This window comes from Chionomys nivalis, chromosome 9 (genome assembly GCF_950005125.1).
Source record: "Chionomys nivalis chromosome 9, mChiNiv1.1, whole genome shotgun sequence".
NCBI lineage: Eukaryota > Metazoa > Chordata > Mammalia > Rodentia > Cricetidae > Chionomys > Chionomys nivalis.
In genome coordinates this window covers 31,824,354-31,847,493 of record NC_080094.1, presented here as the reverse complement: position 1 = coordinate 31,847,493, position 23,140 = coordinate 31,824,354, and the positions used below count along the sequence as shown (strand labels likewise).

The 23,140-nt window shown below is 43.9% G+C and overlaps 1 protein-coding gene across 7 annotated transcripts in view; it reads right to left on the bottom strand.

Annotated features, from left to right (window-relative positions):
- Window positions 1-23,140, bottom strand: part of LOC130881415 (putative hydrolase RBBP9) — a 73,550-nt gene that overhangs the window by 19,658 nt on the left and 30,752 nt on the right. For all 7 annotated transcript variants that reach the window (XR_009057730.1, XM_057781003.1, XM_057781006.1 and 4 more), the window contains 10 exons: window positions 19,517-19,619; window positions 18,149-18,245; window positions 16,677-16,801; window positions 13,644-13,729; window positions 10,013-10,130; window positions 8,426-8,539; window positions 6,978-7,070; window positions 2,857-2,982; window positions 1,629-1,790; window positions 213-420 (listed from right to left, as the gene is read on the bottom strand). Coding sequence is in view for 6 of the 7 variants with exons in the window: in XM_057781003.1 (XP_057636986.1) it covers window positions 213-420; window positions 1,629-1,790; window positions 2,857-2,982; window positions 6,978-7,070; window positions 8,426-8,539; window positions 10,013-10,130; window positions 13,644-13,729; window positions 16,677-16,801; window positions 18,149-18,245; window positions 19,517-19,619 (1,232 nt within the window). In the remaining variant the exon portion in view is untranslated. The remainder of the gene's footprint in view (window positions 1-212; window positions 421-1,628; window positions 1,791-2,856; window positions 2,983-6,977; window positions 7,071-8,425; window positions 8,540-10,012; window positions 10,131-13,643; window positions 13,730-16,676; window positions 16,802-18,148; window positions 18,246-19,516; window positions 19,620-23,140) is intronic.

Here is a 23,140-nt window from a genome sequence, read left to right as displayed (position 1 = left end):
AATAAAACATCCTACAACAGACAGCAGGCCAGGAGTTAAAGTACTGGAGGAGGAAAGACTTAAGGAAAAGCTACTGTCCATACAAAGAAAATGATCTGAACAGAGAAAAAGGAACGTATTTCTAGTCCATGAAAAACGAATCCAAAAGGGAGGAGACATGGGAGGCTCTTCAGAGAGTGGGTTTCCTCCTACCGGGAGCAAGTGCCCCTTACCTCTTCCTGGGCTGACAGCCGTGAGCACTGGCCTGTGGTCACTCATCTTCTCCTGCCTCTGCCTGTGACAAGCCGCCTCCAGTTCCTTCTTTGCCAGGAGCTTGCCAGATGGGTAGAAGAGGCCAGAGGTCTGTGTGCCCGTGTCCTTCTTAGACCCAATAGCAGGGGTGGGCAAAGAGACACTCAGGGACTGCCAGGCAGATCGGGGCTGTGAGCAACGGAGAATACACTTAAAGATCAGGATATAATTTAACTAGCCCATCTCTAGTCACAAAATACAATTTAAATCAGAATAGAAAACACTCAAAGCTTTCTTTGAACTAAAGGTTTTTGTTGGGGTGTGTGTATGTTCTCGCCACCACTGCCTCGTCTTTCTCAGAAACTCCTACCTGATCCATGAAGGTAGCCCCTCCCCTTGGTCAGTTATTGTTCCAGGTTCAGCTAATTAATGGTGCCTTTTAATCTGCCTGGGGCCTGGAAGACATCTGCCTTCTCAGTTCTACAAGGAATGGAATACAGTCTTTACTGCACAACTGCATTCAACCACTGACTATTTCTTTGATGGACCTAAGAAAATCACCATGGAAGGCAGTGTGGGCTGCCTGGTGTCATTGCGGCTAAAGGGGCACCATTCACATGGCAGACAGTGCACATTTGCATACTTATTAGGATGAGTTTCCTGGCAGAGAGAAGAAAGAGCATCTACGATGGACAGTTCTAACAGACGGCAGGTGTTGTGCAGAAAGAACACCTCCTTTTCACTCGACAAACGTGCAAATGGGCCTGGTGGCCCCACAAGTCTGCCTCTGAGTTAAGGCACCATGTGTCCTTCACAAGTGTACATGCTAGGGGCTCAGTGTGTGCACAGTCTCTCATCTGTCCTCAGTTCCCATCAGTAAAGAGATGAGGTGGCATCTGAAAGTCTTTGTGGGGCTCAGAGAAGAGACTCGGAAGGCTAACAGGCAGCCGTTTGCCCCGTGTGTGCGGCTGAGAATGACCACCAGTCAGAGCTTGTTGACCGGGAGAAATCTCACACAGTAGATGTAACAGGACATGGAGGCAGGTTCTTGGCTTGCTACTGGAAAAACACAAGAGCGGTTCATTCTGCCCCACACAGAGAAAGTTATTTCTCTCTGGGCACTCTACTGCCTCAGAGCTGCTATTAGACACAAATCTCTGTCGGAACAATGCAATTTTAGTTTCTTGACTTTTTTTTTTTTTTTGAGACTCTCTACCCTAGGCTATACTTGAACTTGAATATATAATTTTTGAAGAAATCATTCAGGAGTTTGAAACCTAAATGGAATTTATGTGCAAGGTCTATGTATTCTGGTTCTGCTCTCCTGGACTGACCCACAGAGCAGGGCAGACCAAGTCAGCCATTCTTCCCACCGTGCAGCACGCAGGCCTCCTTACCTCAGAAAATGGGCGCGATCCCCCAGCAACTAGGGCCAAGCTGTTCATTCTAAAGCGTGTTATGGACTTCACGTAAATACCGCAGGTGCCACAGAACCGGGCAGACAGATGATTGTTGGCCCCACATTTTGGGCACACAGAGTGGCTACCAGAAATGCCAAGCTAGGGAACAGAATTTTTTTATGGTTTAGAGTTCTGACTCGCCCACATAAACTATTCTAGCACCATACTCTCTTATCATCAAGATGACATATGCTCCCGCCCTCGGCCCTAACATTCCACCTCCAGGCTTTCTCCAACACATGGACAAGCACTTCAAGAAATGTATTCCAGGCCATCTTTTCTAGCATTATAGGTGTTTAAAAATTGGATTTTAAATTTGTTTTGTGCGTGCATGTGAGTGTGTGTGTGATGAGTGTGTGTGTGAGTGAGTGTGTGTATCACAGTGCCTGTATAGAGGTCAGAGGACAACCCTGGAGAGCTGGCTGTTTCTTTCCATGGGGTGGATCCTCAGAATTGAATTCAAGTCTTCAGGTTTGGGGGAGGGTGCTTTCGCTCCCTGCGCCATCTTTCCAGCCCAGTAGTGGCAGTCCAGAGGAAATAAGTGTCCAGCAATGGGGCCCATAGCCTAAATAAACCACGGTGTGCGCATATAGAGTCTATATTATAGACAATGGCAGGTGAAGCTACAGGGAAGCAAGGCATATTGCCAGGTAGAAAGAATGGTCAGTAAGCGCCAGTTCACTGGGGAACTGAGAGCACCTGGTTTATCTCAACAGTAGGCATGCTTCTGAACAGGGGAGCTGCAGGCTGAGACAAAGGAGACAGCCATTCCCTCTTGTTACTTGCATGCAATATCAGATATACATAAACGGTCTGAATATTTTGATTAAAAATGGGCAAACTCCATTCACAGAAGAAATTTCAGTAATGAGTGGAAAGGGTTAACCTCAAAAATGTAAATTAAATGTCAGTGAGAAGGGCTATGAAATTATCATTTCTACCTCCAAATTCTTGATACAGAAACCATAGGAAGGATCTCCTGCAAGGCCGTGGGGAGACCTTAGCTCTCCAGGGTGCCTGAGTAGCTCTGGCTGTCCTGGAGCTTGCTCTATAGACCAGGCTGGCCTCAAAGGCACAGAGATCTGCCTGCCTCTGTTTCCTGAGTGCTGGGATTAAAGGCATGCGCCCCTACCACCTGGTGGTGAGGCTGTATTTAAATCCCTACCGTGGCTCCACACCAGTCGCAGAAGGATGCCTCCCAGAGGTTCTGGCAGCCACATCTGGAGCAGGAAATGGTATCCCCATTCCGAGACGGTGGACGAGAGACTTCGTTTCCACTGCACAGCCACTGCTGAATAAAGAAGTGTGGACAGGCAGGGTCAGAACCGTGTTCTCCAGTCCTGCTCCATATCCAGACCAGGGAATAGAGCTCCAAAGAGCGGAAACTGGAAATACAGTCCCCTCACCCCGTGCTTTTTTTTTTTTTTTTGACAAAAAGAGTAAAAGTATGATAGATTTCGCCAATTTTGTTTGTTTTTGAGACAGGGTTTCTACACAGTCCTAGCTGTCCTGGAACTTGCTATGTAGATCAAGGTGGCCTTGAATTCACAGAGATTCACCTGTCTCTGCCTCTGAGTGCTGCGATTAAAGGTGTGTGTGTGTCACTAAGCCTGGCCCATAGTCACCAAGTTTTAAGTTCATATTCCTTCCTGCAAATCATAGAAGTATGAAAAGTGGAGTCTGCTACATCTCCATAACCCTCTATATCATTGGCATCACAGGCTGAGCAAGCCTACTAGTATTAACAGAGCTTTACTGGTAAGCCAAGCCGAGCCACGCAGGGCCATGACGGGACTCATCTTCTCCCCTCTGTCCCAGGGAAATGTTGATTTATTCTCCAGCCTGGGCATGGGAATGATAGGGTGAGGTAATGGCCACTTTTATTCTGCATTGTAAGACCACATTTGGTGGCTGGAAAGATGGCTCAGTGGTTAAGAGAACGTGTCCCTTTTTCTCAGGATCTGGCTTCATTCCCAGCACCCATATGGGAGGTAGTTCACAACTGTCTGTAACTCCAGTTCCAGAGGATCTGACACTCTCTTCTGACCTCTGAGGGCATGAGACACAGGCACAAGAGGTACACAGAAGAAATACATGCAGTCCAAACACCCATATACTTAAAACAAATCATAAAATTCAAAAAGAGCATATTGTCTTCATACTGTAGGACAGAACCTACAGATCCACACTGAACGCAGTCCAGCATGAACACCTGCCAGCTGCTAATAGCGTGCTTGTTCTGAGCTAGCTTTTGATGAAGGGATCTTTAGATAGCTCTTTGGGAGGGATGTAGACCTCAGTGCTGGGAGTATGGGGACTCTGACTACACAGAGACAACAACAAGGGGAAAGCACAGGGAGCAACAGGGAGAGAGGCACCGATGGCACGGGGCGAAGCTGCCGCGGATCAGGGAGACAACCTTTGCAATGATCCGCCGCCTTTCTTCAGGTTCCCTGTAAAGGACGCTGCCTGGAGATGGATGGGGAAGGCAGACGGGGGGATGTTCCCTGGCTTTCCTGATTGCCAGCTCTCTAAATAAATTATAGTGACTCAGTTCCTGTCTCTTGTCCCGGGCTCTAGTTATACAAGAAATTCTTTTATTGTGGAGAGGGAAACGGCTGCTTCTTGAGAGTTTCTGACGCTGTTAGGCAGACCTGGGTTAGTATCTGGCTCCTGCTTATTCACTATTGTGGAATGTAACAGCTTCTCACTTTCCCAATGGGGTGACGGTAAGAACTGGCAGTTCTGTGAGTGTCTGTGCAGGAACTGTTCCAGTAATGGCCTGCACCCTATGTCAACTCACACGACCTGTGAGATAGGCACCATCACTGAGCCCGGGCCCACTGATCTTACGGCCTGCTGTCCAGGATTTCAGTCTCTCGGCAGCGTCCTCACTGGTCTATGGTGGGTTTAGATGAATGCCAAGTGAGTACAAAGGAACACTCAGCACAGGGTCAAGTTCTCTTCCTCAAGCTTCTCTCTCTTTGGATTCCTTTCTTTATTTTGTAAAAAATAAAGTCATTGGGGCTGGAGAGATGGCTCAGTGGTTAAGAGCACTGACTGCTCTTCCAGAGGTCCTGAGTTCAATTCCCAGCAACCACATGGTGGCTCAGAACCACCTATAATGAGATCTGGTGCCCTCTTCTGGCCTACAGGCAGGATACTTGACTGACTGACTGAATGAATACATAAATAAATAAATAAATCTTAAAAAAATAAATAAATAAAGTCATTGAAATTTTTACAGGATTTTCCTGAATCTGTAGACTGCTTTGGAAACTGCAGATATTTTATTTATGCTAATTCTTCCGATGCCTGGACACGGGATAACCTTCCACTTATTCCTGTCTTCAATTTCATTTTCTTTCTGTTTTCTCTTTTGTCTTTTGAGACGGTCTTGCTGTCTGAGGTTGTGTAGAGAACAGCAGCAGTCTGAGGTTCAGTAGCGGTACAAAGAACTCTCCAGTGGCTAAATGCTCTGCTTCTGTGATCTCTCAGCTTTTACCCCTGGTTAACTGACTCTGGGTTTTTTATTAATACCAATTAGAATCCATGCTACAATTACCCTGCCTCAACCCTGGCGCCGGGATTATAGGCCTATTACCATGCTCAGTTTTTCTTTAATTAACACTCTAAACTTTTCATTTTTATCTTTGTTTACTACCTCTTCTTCAAAATTTGCTAGAAGGAATAGAAAGACAAAAACAAGTCAACAAAACCAGCAAAGGTATCTGCAGCATCCCTCTGAGACTTAATTGATACTTACTGAATGCTGCACCTAACAATGATGGAAACTCACACTGCTCAGGTGTACCAGGATGCTTCCAAGTTAGAGCATATGATGGGCCACAGAATAAATCGTATTAGAGTAACGAACCACACAGAGCATGTGCTCTAGCCATAAGAGTTAATTATTGGTGGCTGATGGGGTGGCACATGCCTTTAATCCTAGTACCGGGAAGGCAGAGGACGGCTAATATTTGAGTTTGAGGCCAGCCTAGTCTACAGAGAGAGTTCCAGGACTGCCAGGCTACACAGAGAAACCCTGTCTTGAAAAAAAAAAACAAAAAAAGAGTTAACTTTTAAGTCACCACTGCTAATAATGAGGAAAAGACCATATATTTGGAAACGAAGCAAACAACTAACAAATAAGTCTTAGACTAAAGAAGAAATCCCAGGGAAAATGGACAGTATTTTTAAAGGTATTATCGTGAAAACACAATATAAACACTTATAATTACAGAATGCTGCCAAAGAAGATCTTCAGAATTTTACATTTCGTGTTGGAATGAGGAAAGAAATTTAAAGTCAGTGGTCTGAGTTCTTATTTCAGGATATTAGAGCTGGCTCAGCAGGTAAAGGCACTTGCTGCAAGCCTGACAACCCGGGTTTGATTCCCAGGACCCACATGGTAGAAGAAGGAAACCTGTCCTCTGACCTTATGTGCATGTGTGCACACACACAAAATAGAAAATCTGAAGAAAAAATAAGGCCAGGAATAGTGGCACACACCTTTAATTCCAGTAATTAGGAAGCAGAGGCAGGCAGGTCTTTGTGAGCCTGGTCAGTATAGTGAATTCCAGGCCAGCCAGCATTACATAGTAAGACAGAAGAAAGAAAGGAAGAAAGGAAGAAAAGAAGAAAGTAAGGAAGGAAGAAAAGAAAGAGAGATAAAGAAAGAAAATAAGTGAATAAATAAATAAATAAATAAATAAAAAGGAATCTGAAAAAAAGAGGACCAAATTAAAGCAAAGAGAAAGAAAAAAACAAATAAAAACTAGGATGTAAAATTTGAAGACTTTGAAAGGATCATAAAATCCACACATCTCTGACATGATGGGGGAGGGGACAGGACAACCATATTACCAAGCATAAGAGAAGCATGTAAACACAGACAAACAGGCGACATCATAAGGCAACATGTATGACGTATTGGTGATACTATAAGGTTAAAATATGGTAACATCTGTGCTGGTGACAGAAACAAGATTAAAGACAGAAGTAAGTGGAAGATTATCCTATGTTCAGGCTTCAGAAGAATTAACATAGATAAAATGTCTGCAGTAGGGGTCAGAGGATAATCTGGGGAGTCAATTCTCTCCTTCCACTGTGAAGTCTATGGAACTTGGGTTGCCAAGCTTTTGAGGCAAGTGCTTTCACCTGCTGAGCCCTAGTCTGTGTTTCATAACCATCTTTCTCCTCCCACTGCATGTCTTCTCTAGTAACATCAGCACTGAGCACTTGGTGACCATCAAAGACAGGGACATTCACATTCAGCCCACCTACCTCTTGTGCTCCAGGGAGGGTCCCCTCACAGGTGACACAGTATCTCAGCTGAACAGGATTCCCAGTGCCACAGGTGCGACAGATCACCTTCTCCTTGACAACAGGGAATTAGAAACAGAATGAGCAATGACAGGGTGGAGGGGCCAGCAGTCCTGTTAGTCAGCCAGTGGTGTTACAGCATCCAGGCAGGAATACTGCGTTGGGCTGGGGATTATTGCAACAGTGCCAGGCAAATGAACACAGTTTTAAAAGAGACAAAACTGCAAACAAGCAAACAAGCTGAAGACAGTATTCATTTACTTTGAGGAAGACAATTTGAAATTTTAGGATGGTTATGTTCCCATCTCCAATGTGGGAAAGCTGACAGCCAATGGGCTTTCTATTCATGGCCCGTACTATAAGGAGAAAGACTTGAGACCAGCAGAAGCTCATCTGTGGACTTACAAGTCTGTTGGGTCCCGCAGCTTTATGGTAGCTGTGAATTTAGGCTTGTTCCCTTTGGTTATGATTTAGAAGTGGAAGAAATGGTTGTCAGAAGAAAACATGAATGTAACTTCCCAACTCAGTCCGAGAGTCAAGCGACGGTCAAGATGCAACACAGAAACAGAGGAGACGACAGAACTGGACAGGGCTAGGAATGTGAAGGAAGTGTGGAGGAAACAGAGGAGGCTGGGACGCTGTGACTGTTAATAAGGTTGGTACAGTTAAGGAGAAACCTTACATTTTGCACTGGATTAGGAAAACGCCTACAGGGTAAGGCTCTACACATAAAAGGTTCTAGTTTGTAAAATGCAAACTGATTAGTAAGAACAACTACTTAGGCCAGTGCTTGCAGGTCCAGCCACCGAGGAGCACAGAGGCTGGCAAGCGTGGAGAAGTGGGCCAAAGTTTATTTGGAGCTGGCAGCAGAATTTAAGAGTACCAGCCACAAGGTACTGGTTTTGCAGCCACAAAAGATGCGATACTGAGAGCATCATGGAGGCTGGCATCAAAGTTCCTGAAAGCTGTTGAAGCCAGGCAGTGGGTGACAGGGTCAGATTCCCTAAAAGAGGCCCTGAGGAGCCACTGCATGAGGCTGGGAAGGAGAAGCGTAGGCTGCAATGGAGATGCCAGGGCGTGAACAATTCTGCCAACTCTTTCCACAAAACAGGAAGCCACCATCAAACAAAACCACTTCCAGGGAACAATTATAAGTCGATATTAGTAACAATAATTAAGCAAACACTATCTAAATTAACTATATTGTAATTTGTCCTCAAAATTCATTTTTGGGACATGTGTGTAGGCATCTCCCTTAGAGATCCTTTGGATCGGTACACCTTCCTAAAAGTGAGAATGGGTTTGTTCATGACACTTTATCCATCATTAGTCCACTCCTCCAGCTGAAGACAGACACACAATGATTCAGACACCACTGTCTGGGTTTTGACAGACTCACACTTCCCTACCTTCAGGTGGAGGCTGGCCTGGGGGCGCAGCTGTGGAGCAAGAGGAGCCTCGCACACCACACAGATGGGGGTGTTCATGGGTACCACGCTTCCACACTCTGTGCACAGTCCCATCTGCTCAAAGGAAAAGGCCAGGGTTGACTGCGAGGTAAAGGCTGACAGGACTTAGTTCATAACGTTTGACTTGCTTCTGTAAATATTTAAAATAATTACCTTTCCTCCTATTTTATTGCCATTAAGAGTAAAAACAACAAAAGAAAACTGCTTTACTCTAGAACGAGAACTGTAAGCCTCTGGTGAGCAACAAACCGAAAGTTCCTGAATGCCCATTTGCACAAGAGCATGGCGGCTCTTACAGGCTTCTCTCCTCCTCCCTGCTCTGCGCAGCGGCTCCTCCAGGGCAGGGCGGCTGGGAGCAGTAGCATTTCTGTGACTGCCACTGTACAGGGTCTCCTTATTTGAAACATTGCCAAGATGACAATCTCAGTGGCAAACAAGGAAAACCAGGGGCTCATGGTAATCAACAGACAGGTGAAGTGACAAGGATTTTTATTTGTTGCTATTATTTTTATTACTGTTTTGAATAGATTGCTTTGCTTTTATTATGATTCCCATTTTAACTTTTGAAAAACACTCTGTGTGTGTTGGTACAGAGAAGGTCGGGAGTGACACAGGTGTAGTAGTGATCATGTATGAAATTCTCAGAATGTGTATGTTCATACATGTGCAAGACCATATGTATGTACAGGTTTGCGTGTGTGCAGGTCAGAAGATAGCCTCAGGTGTCATCATCAGGAATGCTGTCCATCTCCTTTGACACAGGGTTTCTCATTGGCCTGCAGCTTACCAATTATGCTAAGCCTGAGGTCTGGCGAGTGAGCTAGGTGTTGAGGACTGACCTCGCCTGTGTACTTTCAAGTCAACAGTGCTTTACTGACAGACATTCTCCCAGCACCATGCCCAGGAATTGTCTCAATAAGTTCTCAGTTCTCCCAAGCAGCCACACATCTCTACTTGCATGTGTAGATGAAAAAGAGCTCAATATAAGTAAAAAGTGCCGGGCGGTGGTGGTGCACACCTTTGATCTCAGTACTCAGCAGGCAGAGGCAGGAGGATGTCTGTGAGTTCAAGGCCTGCCTGGTCTACAGAGTGAGTTCCAGGACAGCCATGGCTACACACAGAAACCCTGAATCAAAAAACAAAACAAATTAATTTTTAAAAAGTAAAAGCTTAGGCTAACTTGAAAACAGTCTTAAGTTTTATATTCGGTCCAGCCCACACCAACATCTATCAGCAAAGTCTTACTAGCTTGAGGTACTTGAGCACAGTTTTGGGCCAACCTTGTCCCATTAAAACAGTAACATTTCAGCCTGTTTCTGTCTGTCTTCTCCAAGGAAACACTAAAGAAATCCTGTTAGAAGTATGTTCTCTATTCTCAAGAAGGATCTGGATAGCAAGAGATCAATGCGCTCAAAATTCTTTCATTAAGAGTTTATGTTTGTGGCTCATGTGACAGGCCCAGGTCACAGATACCCATACAGGTCACATAAACCAGAAACCAATGTTTTCAAACACTCTGAAGCTTACCTGAGCTGCTTCTGGGGGTGGAAGACGATAGCCAAATATGGGTGGAACAGGAGCCCCACATTCTTGACAGAAGCGAGCAAAGGGATCTGATGGACGGGAGGCCAGACAGTGGGCACACCTACAGCAAAACAGGTCCCATTTATCCATAGGGGTCTACAGGAACATTCTTACATGTCTAATGTATGGGAGAGGGTGCGTGAACTCCTGCTCCCCAAAGGACCACTGGCGGAAAAGGTTGTTTGGGTGGAGCATCTTTATCAGTGATATACCTACTGAACAGCAGCCCACGCTTATGAAAGCAACCCTAATTAAATTCAGACACACAAGCATACACACATGCACTCACACGACATGAAAGTTCAAGGGGAAATTCTTTTTTTTTTTTTTTTTTTGGTTTTTCGAGACAGGGTTTCTCTGTGGTTTTGGAGCCTGTCCTGGAACTCCCTTTGTAGACCAGGCTGGTCTCGAACTCACAGAGATCCGCCTGCCTCTGCCTCCCAAGTGCTGGGATTAAAGGCGTGCGCCACCACCACCCGGCATCAAGGGGAAATTCTTAAGAAGAGTCAAGTGCATGTGTGTGTGTGTGTGTGTGTGTGTGTGTGTGTATTTCTAAACACCTTCAGTAGAATGCAGAGATTGTCTAATATACTTTTTTGAAAGTAAGACATAGCTACATTTTGCTTTGAAAAAATCAACATTAAGTAGAGGAACAAAAGTAAATTATAAAATATAATATGTCATATAGATATTAGTTAGAAGAAGGCAGGAGTGACTACTTATTATTAGAGCAAACAGCGTCTAAGCAAAGGAAGTCACCAGGGTTAAAGAAGGTTATTTCACAGAGCCATAGGAGTGAACTCAACAACAGGACATAAACATATTTAATAGCAGTTTTAAGAAGTCTTTTAAAACTATAAATTGCATCTTGCATTCTGAGATGGTCATGAGCTTTGGGGCCAGCAATGAAATGTTGTGACTTAAATCTGTAATGCCCGCACAGCCCTTAGGCTTTTCTTGTGTCATCTGAAGGCTGCGGAGCCTGGCTGGTGACGCAGGTTACCAGAGAATGGACTTTGAAGGTTATACCCATCCCTGCTTCAGTCCAGGAACTTTCTGCTTCTTGTTTGCCAAGTTGTGAATAAGCTAAGAGGGTCTTATTGTGTTTCCTAAGCTAACCTAGAACTTACTATATAGGCCAGGTTAGCCCAGAACTTGTGATCTTCCTACCTCAGCATCCTTAAGGTTGGCATTACAGGCATGTGTCACGTGTGAAAACCTGTGAAGTTTTCCATAAATATAGCAAACTAAGAATTAAATATAACCAAGTGGTGGTGGCAAACACCCTTAATCACTGCACTTAGGAGGCAGAGGCAGGTAGATATCTGATTTTGAGACCAGCCTGATCTACAGAGTGAGTTCCATGACAGCCAGGGATACACATAAGAGAAGGCCTGTCTCAAAAAACCAGAAAAAAAAAAGAATTAACTATAAAAGAAAAACAAGTACATTAGACTTCATCAAATTGCAGAGCTCAAAATTAGAAAGTATTTGTAAAACATCTATCTGACAAGGGAGAACTTTTATAACCTAATAATAATAATAACAAATAAAATATATAACCACTTTAAATTTTAATAGATTATTTACCCAAAATTTATACATGACAAGTAAGTACATAAAAGATGCCTACTACTAATCACTAGGGAAATCTAAATTAGAATCACAGTGATCTACCACTATAATCGCAGTCTCACTAAATGCCCCAAAATACAAATTGTTGGTAAAGATATAAAAACTGGAATTCTGGAGAGCAAGGAAAGAGATATTTTGATTGAGGGAGCCATTATAGGGTGAGCAAGAAACCTGCCTCTAGAGAAATTGCCAGGAATCCACAAGGATGACCCCAGCTAAGACCCTAAGCGATAGAGGAGAGGGGACCTAACCATGACTTGCCCTGTAGTCCGACTGATGAATATCTTAAATATCACTATAGAACCTTCATCCAGCAACTGATGGAAACAGAGGCAGAGACCCACATTAGAGCACTGGGCTGAGCTCCCAAAGTCCAGTTGAAGAGTGGGAGGAGTGAGAATATGAGCAAAGAGGTCAAGACCATGATGGGGACACCCACTGAAACAGCTTACCTGAGCTAATGGGAGCTCACCAACAACAGCTGGACTAGGAAAGAACAAGTAGGACCAAACTAGTTCCTCTGATTGTGGTTGACAGTTGCATGGCTGGGAGAGACTGAGGGGCCACTGACAGCCGCACCAGGATTTATCCCACTGCATGTACTACCTTTTTTTTAGGAACCTATTCTCTTTGGATGTATTACCTTGCTCAGCCTAGATAAAGGGAGGGAGGGTGTTGGACCTTCCCCAAAGCAATGTGCCTTACCTTCTCTGAGGATTAGATGGGAGTGGGATGGGAGGGTATGTGGAGGGAATGGGAGGAGAGGAGGGAGTGGGAACTTGGATTGGTATGTATAATGAAAAAAGATAGTTTGTTTTCTTTCTTAAAAAATAAATTAAAAAGGAAAAAATTGGAATTCTGTAACACTGCCAAGTGAATATAAGTGATACACCTCCTTTGGAAACAACTGGATAATTTCTTAAAAAGCTGAGAAGATAAATCACCCATCATAAGACCCAGTCATTTTCCTTCCAGCTATCTACCATATAGGACATGGAGGTCAATGTACACACAGTGGCGTGTGTATAAATGTTCACATTAGTTTTACAATTTGACTTGTTAGCCAAACACTAGGAGGAGCATGTGCTCTCACAAGTGAATGGGTAAGCAGACTGTGGGTACCCATGGCACAGAAGCAACAACAAACAGAACACTTGGCAATAAAAAGAATAGACTTCTGATGTCAGCCACGTGTGTGAGTCTCAAAAACATTATGGTGAATCAGTAAGGCCTGGGGAGTGGGTAAAGCATGTGTGCTGATTTAGTCCATTACCTATGGAGGCAATGCAAACCAGAGTGACAAGAGCTGTATCCACAGCTGACTGGATGGGGCGGAATAAGAAGGTTCGATGTTGGGATGAACTTGTTCATCTCTGCGATTGTCGTGTTAGCTTCAAATACATGTGTCAATCACACTGTTGACAGATACACATTTTAGTGTATGTCAGTTACACTCTTTTTTCTTTTAAATTTTTTTTCTATGTATGGACGTTTTGCCTACAATACATGCCCATGCACACAGGGGATAGAAGAGGGTGTCGGATCCCCTGGGACTGGAGTTACTGACAGTTGTGAGCTACTATGTGGGTGCTGGGAATTAAACCAGGTCCTCTGGAAGAGAAATTAGTTAGTGCACCTAACCACTTAGCCATCTCTCCAGTCCTGGCCTCCTTTCTCCAACTATGTGTTTTTAAACTATAATCTTTTTCTAGGTATGGTAAATACCAAAACTTAGGAGTCTGAGGCAAGAAACTGTTTCAAGTTTGAGGCCAAACTGGACTGCATAGGAAGTGCCAGGTCAGGCCTACAAGGCAAGTCCCTGTCTCAACAAATTTAATTTAAAAACTAGGGATGGGCAAATCCAGTGTTATAATCATTTTAAATCCCTGTGGATCGCGTGTGACTTTGATCTAAAAAAGGCAGAAAACATGTTACGTACTTGAGGAAGTCCGTGTCCCTCTGGATCCGTGTGATCTCAGTGCTTGTCAGACTCTTCTGGCCAGTGATGTGTGCAAAGCCAGGGGACTGAAACGAAGAACACAGAGAGAGCTGGGAACAGACATACAGGTCGTAGGAAGGGAAAGGAAAAGCCATTCAAATTCATTTGCCAGAGTTCATGTTTTAAAACTATCACAGGGAAACCAGGCAGTGGTGGCACACACCTTAAATCCCAACACTCGGGAGGTAGAGGCAGGCAGATCTCTGTGAGTTCCAGGACAGCCAAGGACAATACCATGGCTTCAAAAACAAAAAACAAAACCACAAAAAATATATCCTAATTTACTATTAGACAGATTGTATTTTAAAATTGGAAGACTTAAGCTAGAATCTTAAAGATAATATTTCTAAAAAAACTTAAAAGGACACACTTATACACTAGGTTATTTAAATTAATTTCTGTGTTCAGTGCGGAAAAAGGGTAAAACAAACAGAATTTTACATGGTCCCTGTCCCTAAAGCACATCCCTTGTATCTGTACAATATAATTGAAATCTTATAACAGACTTGTGCTGTGGTCCCTGGGAGCCGAGAGGAGAGAATATTCACATTTGCAGGCTCCACAGGAGACGCGCTAACAATCAAGGGGGCAGGGAAAGCGGAGGAAAGTCTGTGACGTAGACAGAAAACAAAAGGACACACACAGGTACCACTGGAGGGCAGCACATGGTTCATCCTGGGATACCTATGGCTGGATGTGGTCTACAGAACGGAACAGAGAGAAGCCTGAGAAAGAAAGATGAAGGGGAGAAGCCAGCCGCATTACTACTGATAATGAAATGCACTGGCTACTGTAGCCATTATCTCCTTGACATTCACAATCACCCTATGAGGTGTACCATTTTATTGTACATTTGTTATATTATTTTCAGACAGTCTTGCTATGTAACCCAGACTGGCCTTGTTTTTCTCCTGCCTCAGTCTCCTGAAACCAGGGATTAAATAAATGAACCACCACACTGAGCATATAGCATCGTATTTTGATATACCAGACTTTCAAAAAAGTTATCAAAACAGCAAAACTAACTCCTGTTCCTTTAGCTTAAACAATTGCTTATGGCAACATTTTCCTATATATCTCTTTATTCTCTTTGAGTCACATGAGGCTAAACTGTAGGCATGATAAGCCTTAGCCCCTAAGTAGCTGAGTATGAATTTCCCAGGAACAACCGTGTGCCAGAGTCAGAAGAATGAAGGATCTTATCTAATCCACATATCTGCTTTTAGAGCCTGCCAGTTATGACAATGGTGTCCTTCTGTAATTTCTTCCTGGTCTGGGGTCCAATCCAATACCACACTTTTCCTCTATTTGTCATGTCTTCCTTGTCACTTCTAATTTGAAGTGGTTCCTCAGACTCTCTTCAACTTTCTTGCCTTGAACATTTTAAAAGAGCAATACGCCAGTCAGGTTCAGTGGTGCGTGCCTGAAACCCCAGCACCCAAGATTCAGAATCTATTACCTGTGCTACCTCAATGTATACATCAATTAAAACATGGGCCATGGTTTGGAGACAAGTTGGGGAGAGGGGATGCTACATGAGAGGGGGTGGAGAGAGGAAAAGGAAGGGGGAGTGATGTAATTATATTTTAATTAAAAAATATAAGCAGACGCAGAAGGATCGCTATAAATTTGAGGCCAGCCTCGTCCACATGTTTTCAGATCAGCCAGGGCTGTCTTATGAGATTATTTCTAAAAACAAAACAAACTAACATGGCCATTAACTCACAAAAATTTGTAGCATATGGCATTGACATGGAACTTGTGTTTGTCTAACGTTCCTGCAAACAGACTCAGGCATGAATTTTGGTACACACTCCAGAGGCGGGGTGCTGTCAATGCAGCATGTGAGGGGCTACAATACTCATTTCTGAGAAGGATGCGGAAGCTTGAAAACCCATTTGGCTTGAGCTCACGTCAACAGTAAGGGCACTAAATCTTAGGATTTCAGACTTAATTCTGCAGGCAACAGGGTGCAGTCAGAGTGATTTTGTTAAGGACGAAGTATAATGTTCCAGACTTTGTGTCACCTCATGTGGCCTGTAGTAGAAGTCATGAACTGGTCTTCTATTGGCCAAGTATAGTGAGTCACTGAATTTCATTTCATCTACATTACATATATTGCCTCCCATACTGGTTCAGGTTCCAGATAGACTCTCAGATTTCAAACTATGTTGGCAGACAGGAAGATGTAAGTTTGGCGGCGAATTCATCAGGTGGCGATACTGAACGGGACGTCCTTGCCAATCACTGTCTACAGATGAGAATGGGCCCTCTGGGTGGCTCTGGCATTCCAGATCATCACGGAACCCACAAACTTGGTAACCTCAGTCTAAAGCTAGCTGTCACTTGTCATTTATCCTCTACTTTGTTACCTGACCCTGAAGGACGGATGAGTCCAAGGCAGACTGGCCCCATGCTCTCTCTGTGAGTCTCTGTTCAGGGCTGCCATGAGGGCCGAGAGTACGCGTTTGAAATGGACTCCTGTGTGTTTATGGTGCAGCAGGGATGGGGAGCCCACTTTGAGAATCACCCTGCTATCTCATCACATAGTTTATCTTGTGGATGATACCACTGGCTAAAAATTTCTGTACAGATCCAGGCAGAGTTGGAGCACACCTTTAATCACAGCACTTGGGAGGCAAAAGTCAGCAAATCTCTGAGTTTAAGGACAGTCTGATCTACAGACAGAGCTCCAGGGTAGTCAGGGCTACACAGAAAAACCCTGTCTTCAAAAGCAAAAAAAAAAAAAAAAAAAAAAACAAAACAAAAAAACAAATAAAAAGTTGGTGTGACTAGTTACTTGATTATTGTTTATCTGTTACAAGTCCCTGTCAAAGGCCTTTCCCTTTGGACACAGTGCTTCCAAGCTGGGAACTGCCCACAACACGACTCAAGGCTAAAAGACGCTGTCCCTAAGGCGTGCTGGGAAGCGTTGGTGTTTCGGCTACCCTAAAGAATTTCCACTGCTGTTACCTGAGATGGATGAGCAGCTATTCTAGTAGCAGATGCATCATGGTAGGTGGGGATTTCCAGCGGACCCTCAGCGAAGCGAAGATCTTTCAGAGTTTTAGCGTCTGCTCTTTCACCTACTTTGAGGTCTAGAATTACATTAAAAATATTGTTTTGTGATTATCTGTTACCATATAAAACCATGTACATATGCCCCCATGGCTAGAAACCTCCAGTAAAGGAATACATCACATTTCTTCCCAGTGCCAACTACTATAAAGTCACCTCCCCAAGTCAGCGAAGCAAAACGGAGAAATAATTAACCCAGTCTAAGAAAATAACCTTCCTTGATACCTTCCGCAACATTCCATGTTGAGCTAAAAAAAAAAAAAAACAGACCAGTCCAACTACAAAGTTAGCAGGTAACATTATTTCAACTAAAAAGAAAAAAAACACCTGTGACAGTCTCTTCTTTGCATGGTTATTGCTTACTTACTTGGTCTCTTTGTTGCTGTTATTTTAGAAAATAAACAGAAGCCTCAACATTCTGAGTTTGGTCCTGGGAACCTATGTGTAGTGAGACAACTGAACCCAGAAATGGTTCTCTGTGGCATACGTGCGCCCCACACATAAACAGTAACAACACAGTACTGTTGGGAGTTTTTGTTTATTTGTTTTCTAAAAACAACAACAACAATAAAGTGACTGGGTCTTTTAGGAAAAGTTGAGGTTTTAGTTACGTGACTTCAGACAGCAAAGTTTCTGGACTCCTGGGTAAGTAGGCAATAGCCATGCAAAGAAGAGGCTGCCATGATTTTTTTTTTTCTTTTTAGTTGAAATGATGTTACCTGTTAACTTTGTAATTGCACTGGTGTGTTTTCTTAGCTTGGCATGGAACGTTGTAGGCGGTATCAAGGAAGGCTATCTTCTTAGACTGGGTTAATTATTTCTCAGTTCTATTCACTGACTTGGGGAGGTGACTTTAGAGCAGTCACTGCTGGAAAGAATGTGATGTAGTCCTTTCCTGGAGGCGTCTAGCCATGGGGGCATATTTGCACGCCAAATGCTTTTCCCTGATAAGCTATTTTGCAGGTCCCCAAGACATAAAAAGGCAGGCTCATTTTCTAACCATGTGCTGAACACATCCTACATGTACCTTTGCAGTTTCCAAGGTAACCAAACCTGAATCCACATCTGATGTTGGTCCTTCTCATGCAGCTCAATTTTACTCAATGCTAGCAAAACTCAGTTTCTGTTTAAAATTTATCTTAACACCCCCTCTTTCCAAACCTGATGACCCTTTCTTTGTTAGGTGAGCACCCCCTGGTTCCTTCAATACAATCATTCGATAAATCAAATTTGTCCAACTGCTTGCTTATCTCTCATGGTCAAATTGTAGCCTGCCTTCCTGCTTTTCTTGTTTCAACACAAGTACAGAAGAAGCACACAGTGAGCATGCAGGAAGCCTGCTTAGGTTCCCGTCTTCCTCATCGTACCTGCAAGCCGTCTAATGTTAACGTTCCAAGTTGACTTGTTTTCAGCATTCTTATACTTCTTCCTTAGCTTTGGTCCGACAAACCCATTTTTTAATTCCTAGGAATAAAGAGATTACATGGCACTTGATTATACAGCCTTAGAGTGTGAGAATCAAAAGTTGTGGTACAGTGTCATGGTGGGCCCTTCTCACTTGTGAGGGATGAGGGTAGTTTTTATAAAGTGATGCCTGTTTCTGCTGGAAACCCACAGTTTCAAGTCTGGCTGGAAGGCCTCACCAGGTCAAGCAGCCAAGATAGGAGACATGGATAGTGTCATTATTAGAGACAGTAATAGCATAAGAAAAGAATCAGAGGGGAAAATAGGGTGGGGTCAGACCCAAAATGACAGGCCTTATACACACTACCTGCCCAGACAGCCATCCGAAGACTCTTCTCCTCAGCCTTTCTTTGTTGCGGACTCTGTCCCTTCTACCTGACTTGAGCCTGAGTCGTGATGACTGTCCCTGCGACGGTCACACTAGAGGCCCACCCCCACTAATCCACTTGCAGCCACTCTGGTCCCACAACACGCGCTCTGGTCTCAGGGCTACAACCTGGCTTAAGTAACAGCCCCACAAACCTTCTCTGTCACTCTCAACAAGTACCCCACGACTGAGACCTCCTGGTTGGGTGGCCACTGTCTGGCCCTCTTACCTGGACCACTGGTGCTATAACCCAGGGCTGAAGTTTCAAACACCCTTCTTACGCCTATCAGATTAACTCTCCACAGAAGGGAAGAATTATAGTTTTCGCCAGGAGAAGACGTTAACAGAAGTCACACGCCCTGGATGGGTCTACTTAGCCTGACTATTCCATTCACCTAATACGCACTCATTGCCCTCCCTTGCCTGCCCCCTGAGCTCTGCTAAGAGTACCACACCCCTGCTTACTGCCTGCCACCTTGGAGCTTGCAAACCGGAAAGGCTGACGAGAAACCAAGAAAACACATGCTCAGGTCACTTTCCCCAGCGAAGGCCTGGTGCAGGGACAGAGAAGAGAGCAAACAGCTTGTTCATCTGGAGTTTATGCAGCCTTCACAGACAGGGCAGACAGGGTAGAAGGGGCAGCATGCTAAATGGTTTCTGCTTTGTCACAGATAGTCGCTGCAGACAACAGCACAGGCAGTGACAGGGCCCAGTCAGAATCCCAATCTTAGAGAGGAAGGTTTGACCAAGGCAGGGAAAGCAGTGAAGGTTCTTCACAATGGTTGATCCTGACCTTAATCATGAGGATCTGACTGTGAGTAGAGGCGCTGTAAAGAAAGGAGGGTATCCCCACTGAGCAAGAAAGGATGCGACAGTTGGAACATTCTTCGGCTTCATTACTTGCCTGCTTTGAAAAGCCTTCAACACTCTCTTCAGGGGAGACCATCTTTGGGGGCTCATAGTCAACCTGAAACACCTTTGTCACAATTCCACTTTGTCTGCAGTCTCTGAAAATCAAATTTTTAAAAAGGAGAGAGCATCTTACACAAACGTTCCAGGTGAAGAGTCCAAGAATAAGAAAATAAAAATGTAGATTCTAAAAATAAGAATGTAAAAATAAAGAAATATACAGTTGTAAGTCTAGGAGGATGAGAACAGACTGTCTGCAGCTTGAGGATTAACTATTAACAGTGGTTACTCTGCTTTACAACCCATAGCTGTATTTACAAGGCCAAAGCATCTCTCTACAAACTGAGAGCCATCCAGTCAACTTTAGGAAACAGATCTATGACCTCTGGGCTATGCATTATCCCTGCTGTGTGAGACCGGCAGCATCAAAGGGGAGAGCACAGGGCTCAGTAAACACCACCTGGAAGGACCAGGGAAGACAACAGATTAAGTACAAACACAAGTTTTTAACTAACAAAACTCTGCTAATGGAGATTGTAAAGCAAGGCAACCTGTATTTGAGTTTTACCTTGAGATTGTAAAAATTCCTTTGTTCAGACCAAATGCTTGGTGTCCCTACTATAAAAAGGTGGGTTCAGAAACCGGCCTCTGCCAGTCTTACAAATCATCTCTGGCTGTGGTTTCAGCTAGCTGATAAGCTTTTTGTGCCCTATGGAGACTTTTTATTTTATTATTTTTTTATTTTTTCCTGGGTTCTGGTTTCTGTAATAAAGTTTGCTTCTGGTTTATTAGACTTTGGTGGTCTGTCCCCATCTTTGTGCAACCCCCCTGGACCCAACACAGGAAAAGGTGGCTAGCAGTCAAGATGATGCTTAAATTATTTAATGTAGCCGCTAGGTTTGTTACCTTTTAAGTTGGAAAAATTAAAATATACTTTCAGTTAAGGAGGCCATGAGAGGTGAGGGTTAGGGGCGAAGGGCGGGGTGGTATCGGTCTTCAGCAGTGATGCTGGAACTCTAGACCCTGTCCCAGCCCGGTGCTGTTCACAGAGCCTCAGGCCAGTGTGCAGCACTCCTTCCTACCCTGCCTGCCTCAGAATCCTGGCCTCAGCAGCACAGAGCCCAAGCTCAGGAACGTGGTTGGCATCTCTTGTATCTTCTTTTTAGGTCTGCTCTGGATCTTCAAAACCATTCCTGGAAAGCCAGGCATAGAGGTAGATCACTGCAAGTTCAAGAGCACCAGCTGCTCTTCCAAAGGACTTGAATTAAATTCCAAGCACCCATATGGTGATCTACAACTGTCTATAAAAGCAGTTCCAGGGGATCTGACTCCCTCCTCTGGCCTCCAGGGGCACTGTATGCATGTGGTAAACAGGCAAAAGACTCATGCACATAAAATAAAAATAAATCAAAAGGTTTTTTTTGTTTGTTTTGAGACTGGGTTTCTCTTTTTAACAGTCCTAGCTGTCCTGGAACTTGCTCCTTAGACCAGTCTGGCCTCGAACTCATAGAGATCACCCTGCTTCTGCCTCCCAAAGTGCGGGGATTAAAGGTAAATGACATCACTACTGTCTCAAAAGTATTTTTAAAAAATAAATAAACACAATCTATACTGTGAGGGTACAAACATATAGTTTATCAATAAAAGGCCAACAGAAATCTCTGATAGAAAGGCCAAAGTGGTTTCCTTCAAGGATCACAGTTGTTTTTAAAATGGACCAGCTATGAAGCATCTTCTTTGTAATTATCTCCGGTCATTTTCTCTGACACCAGAATTCTGGACAGACAGCTTAGCTATTTACCTGACACAAAACACACACTACTCATATTCAAAATGTACTTAAGTAGTTATATTTAAAATGTTTAATGATCTCATTCTAAAGTTCCTTTTTAAAAGTAAAGCAGCTTTCATTTCTATTGTTGTAGTTTTAATAATACAGATAACAAGGTTTGTGTGGGTGGACACCCAGCACTTGCGATCCTTGGGCCTCAAGCATTTAGCACCATGGATCTGACAGCTCTTGTGTCCTGCTTTAGTTCCCTACAGCTGTGATAAAACTCCAAGACCAAAACAACCTGAGGGAAGAATGAGTTCATTTGGCTTACAGTTTACATCCACCACTGAGGGAATCCAGGGCTGGAACTCAAGTCAGAAACCTAAGCAGACTGTGGAGAAGTGCTGCCTACTGGCTTGCTTCCCACAGCATGTTCAGTCACCCTTCTCGTACAACCAAGGACCACAGTTCAGGGGTGATACCTCCCACAGAGAGCTGGGCCCTCACATACCTAGACTTGCCTTCAGGTTAGTATGATGGATTTACTTTCTCAGTCAAGGTTCTCTCTTCCCAGATGACTCTAGCTATGTCAAGTTCACACACAGACACATACACCCCTCAAAACTAATCAGCACAAATAATATAAATATCTCGTGCCAGTGGATACCCCACACTTAGAATTCTTGGGCCCCTACCATTCAGTGCCACAGATTTGACTACTGTTTGCTTTAATGAAAGGCTCTTCTCATCTGAGTGGATTAAGTTTTACTGTGAACCGTACAGTTGACGAACATGTGAAACACAGCTACACAGTTACTATTGAACACAATGGAGCAGTTTGTGCAGAAAAACAATACTCGCTATTAGATGCTCAGAGGAAGATGAAAAAGTGAAATCTAGGGGCAATCCTTTGAAAGATGAAACCCCTCTCACATAAGTAAAGTATTAATGAAAATGCTGTTCTGTTCTTTCTATTCCTGCTAATTCATTATACTTTCAATCAGAAAAGAATCCCAATTTCCACAGTGTTTCCTTACCTCATTGTCATTTGGGTCACATGTATCTATTGCTGCACAGCTAACTGCCCAGAAGCTGGGGCCTCAAACCCCAGGCCCTGGTAAGCCGGTGGCAGCCAGGAGGCTCTCATGTGGACACTCATGTGGTACCATCGGATTGGGGCTGGATGACTTCCTTCACAAATGCTTGTTCTTGGGCCAGTCTCTCCCTTCCCCCACTCTCATGGACATTATGTAAGGGCTCTGATTTCTCCACACATCAATGACAAGTACTGTCTACTTGTGGACCATCTGGTCACGCCTGATCATGTTCTCTGTAGATATTTGCTTGAGGTGTTCCTCTGTATGTTAGGATATCGGTTGACTACTACAAGTGGAACAAAAGTAATGACTTAAAAACAAGCAAACAAACAAACAAACCAGAATCAACAAGTGTGTGCAGTCCAAAGATAGTGTGTGTGTGTGGGGGGGGGCTGAAAGAGAATGACACTATTGGTCCACAGATTTGGTCACCAGGGAGTGGCACATTTTGAAAGGATTAGGTGATATGGCTTTGTTGGAAAAAAATGTGTCACTGCAGGTGGGTTTTGAGAGTTCAAAACATGCCAAACACAGAATCTCCCTCCCTCCCTCTCTCTCTCTGCCTATAGATCAGCTACTGCTCCAGTGTCTTCCTGCTTCCCACCATGATATTAACAGACTAAACCTCTCAACTATAAGAAATTCTTTCTTCGCCTTGCTTATGGTATTCCTTCACAGCCACAGAACACTGGCTAAGACAGAGGGTATAGAGTCGAGGCGTTATAATGGTTAATGCTGGGTTAACTGA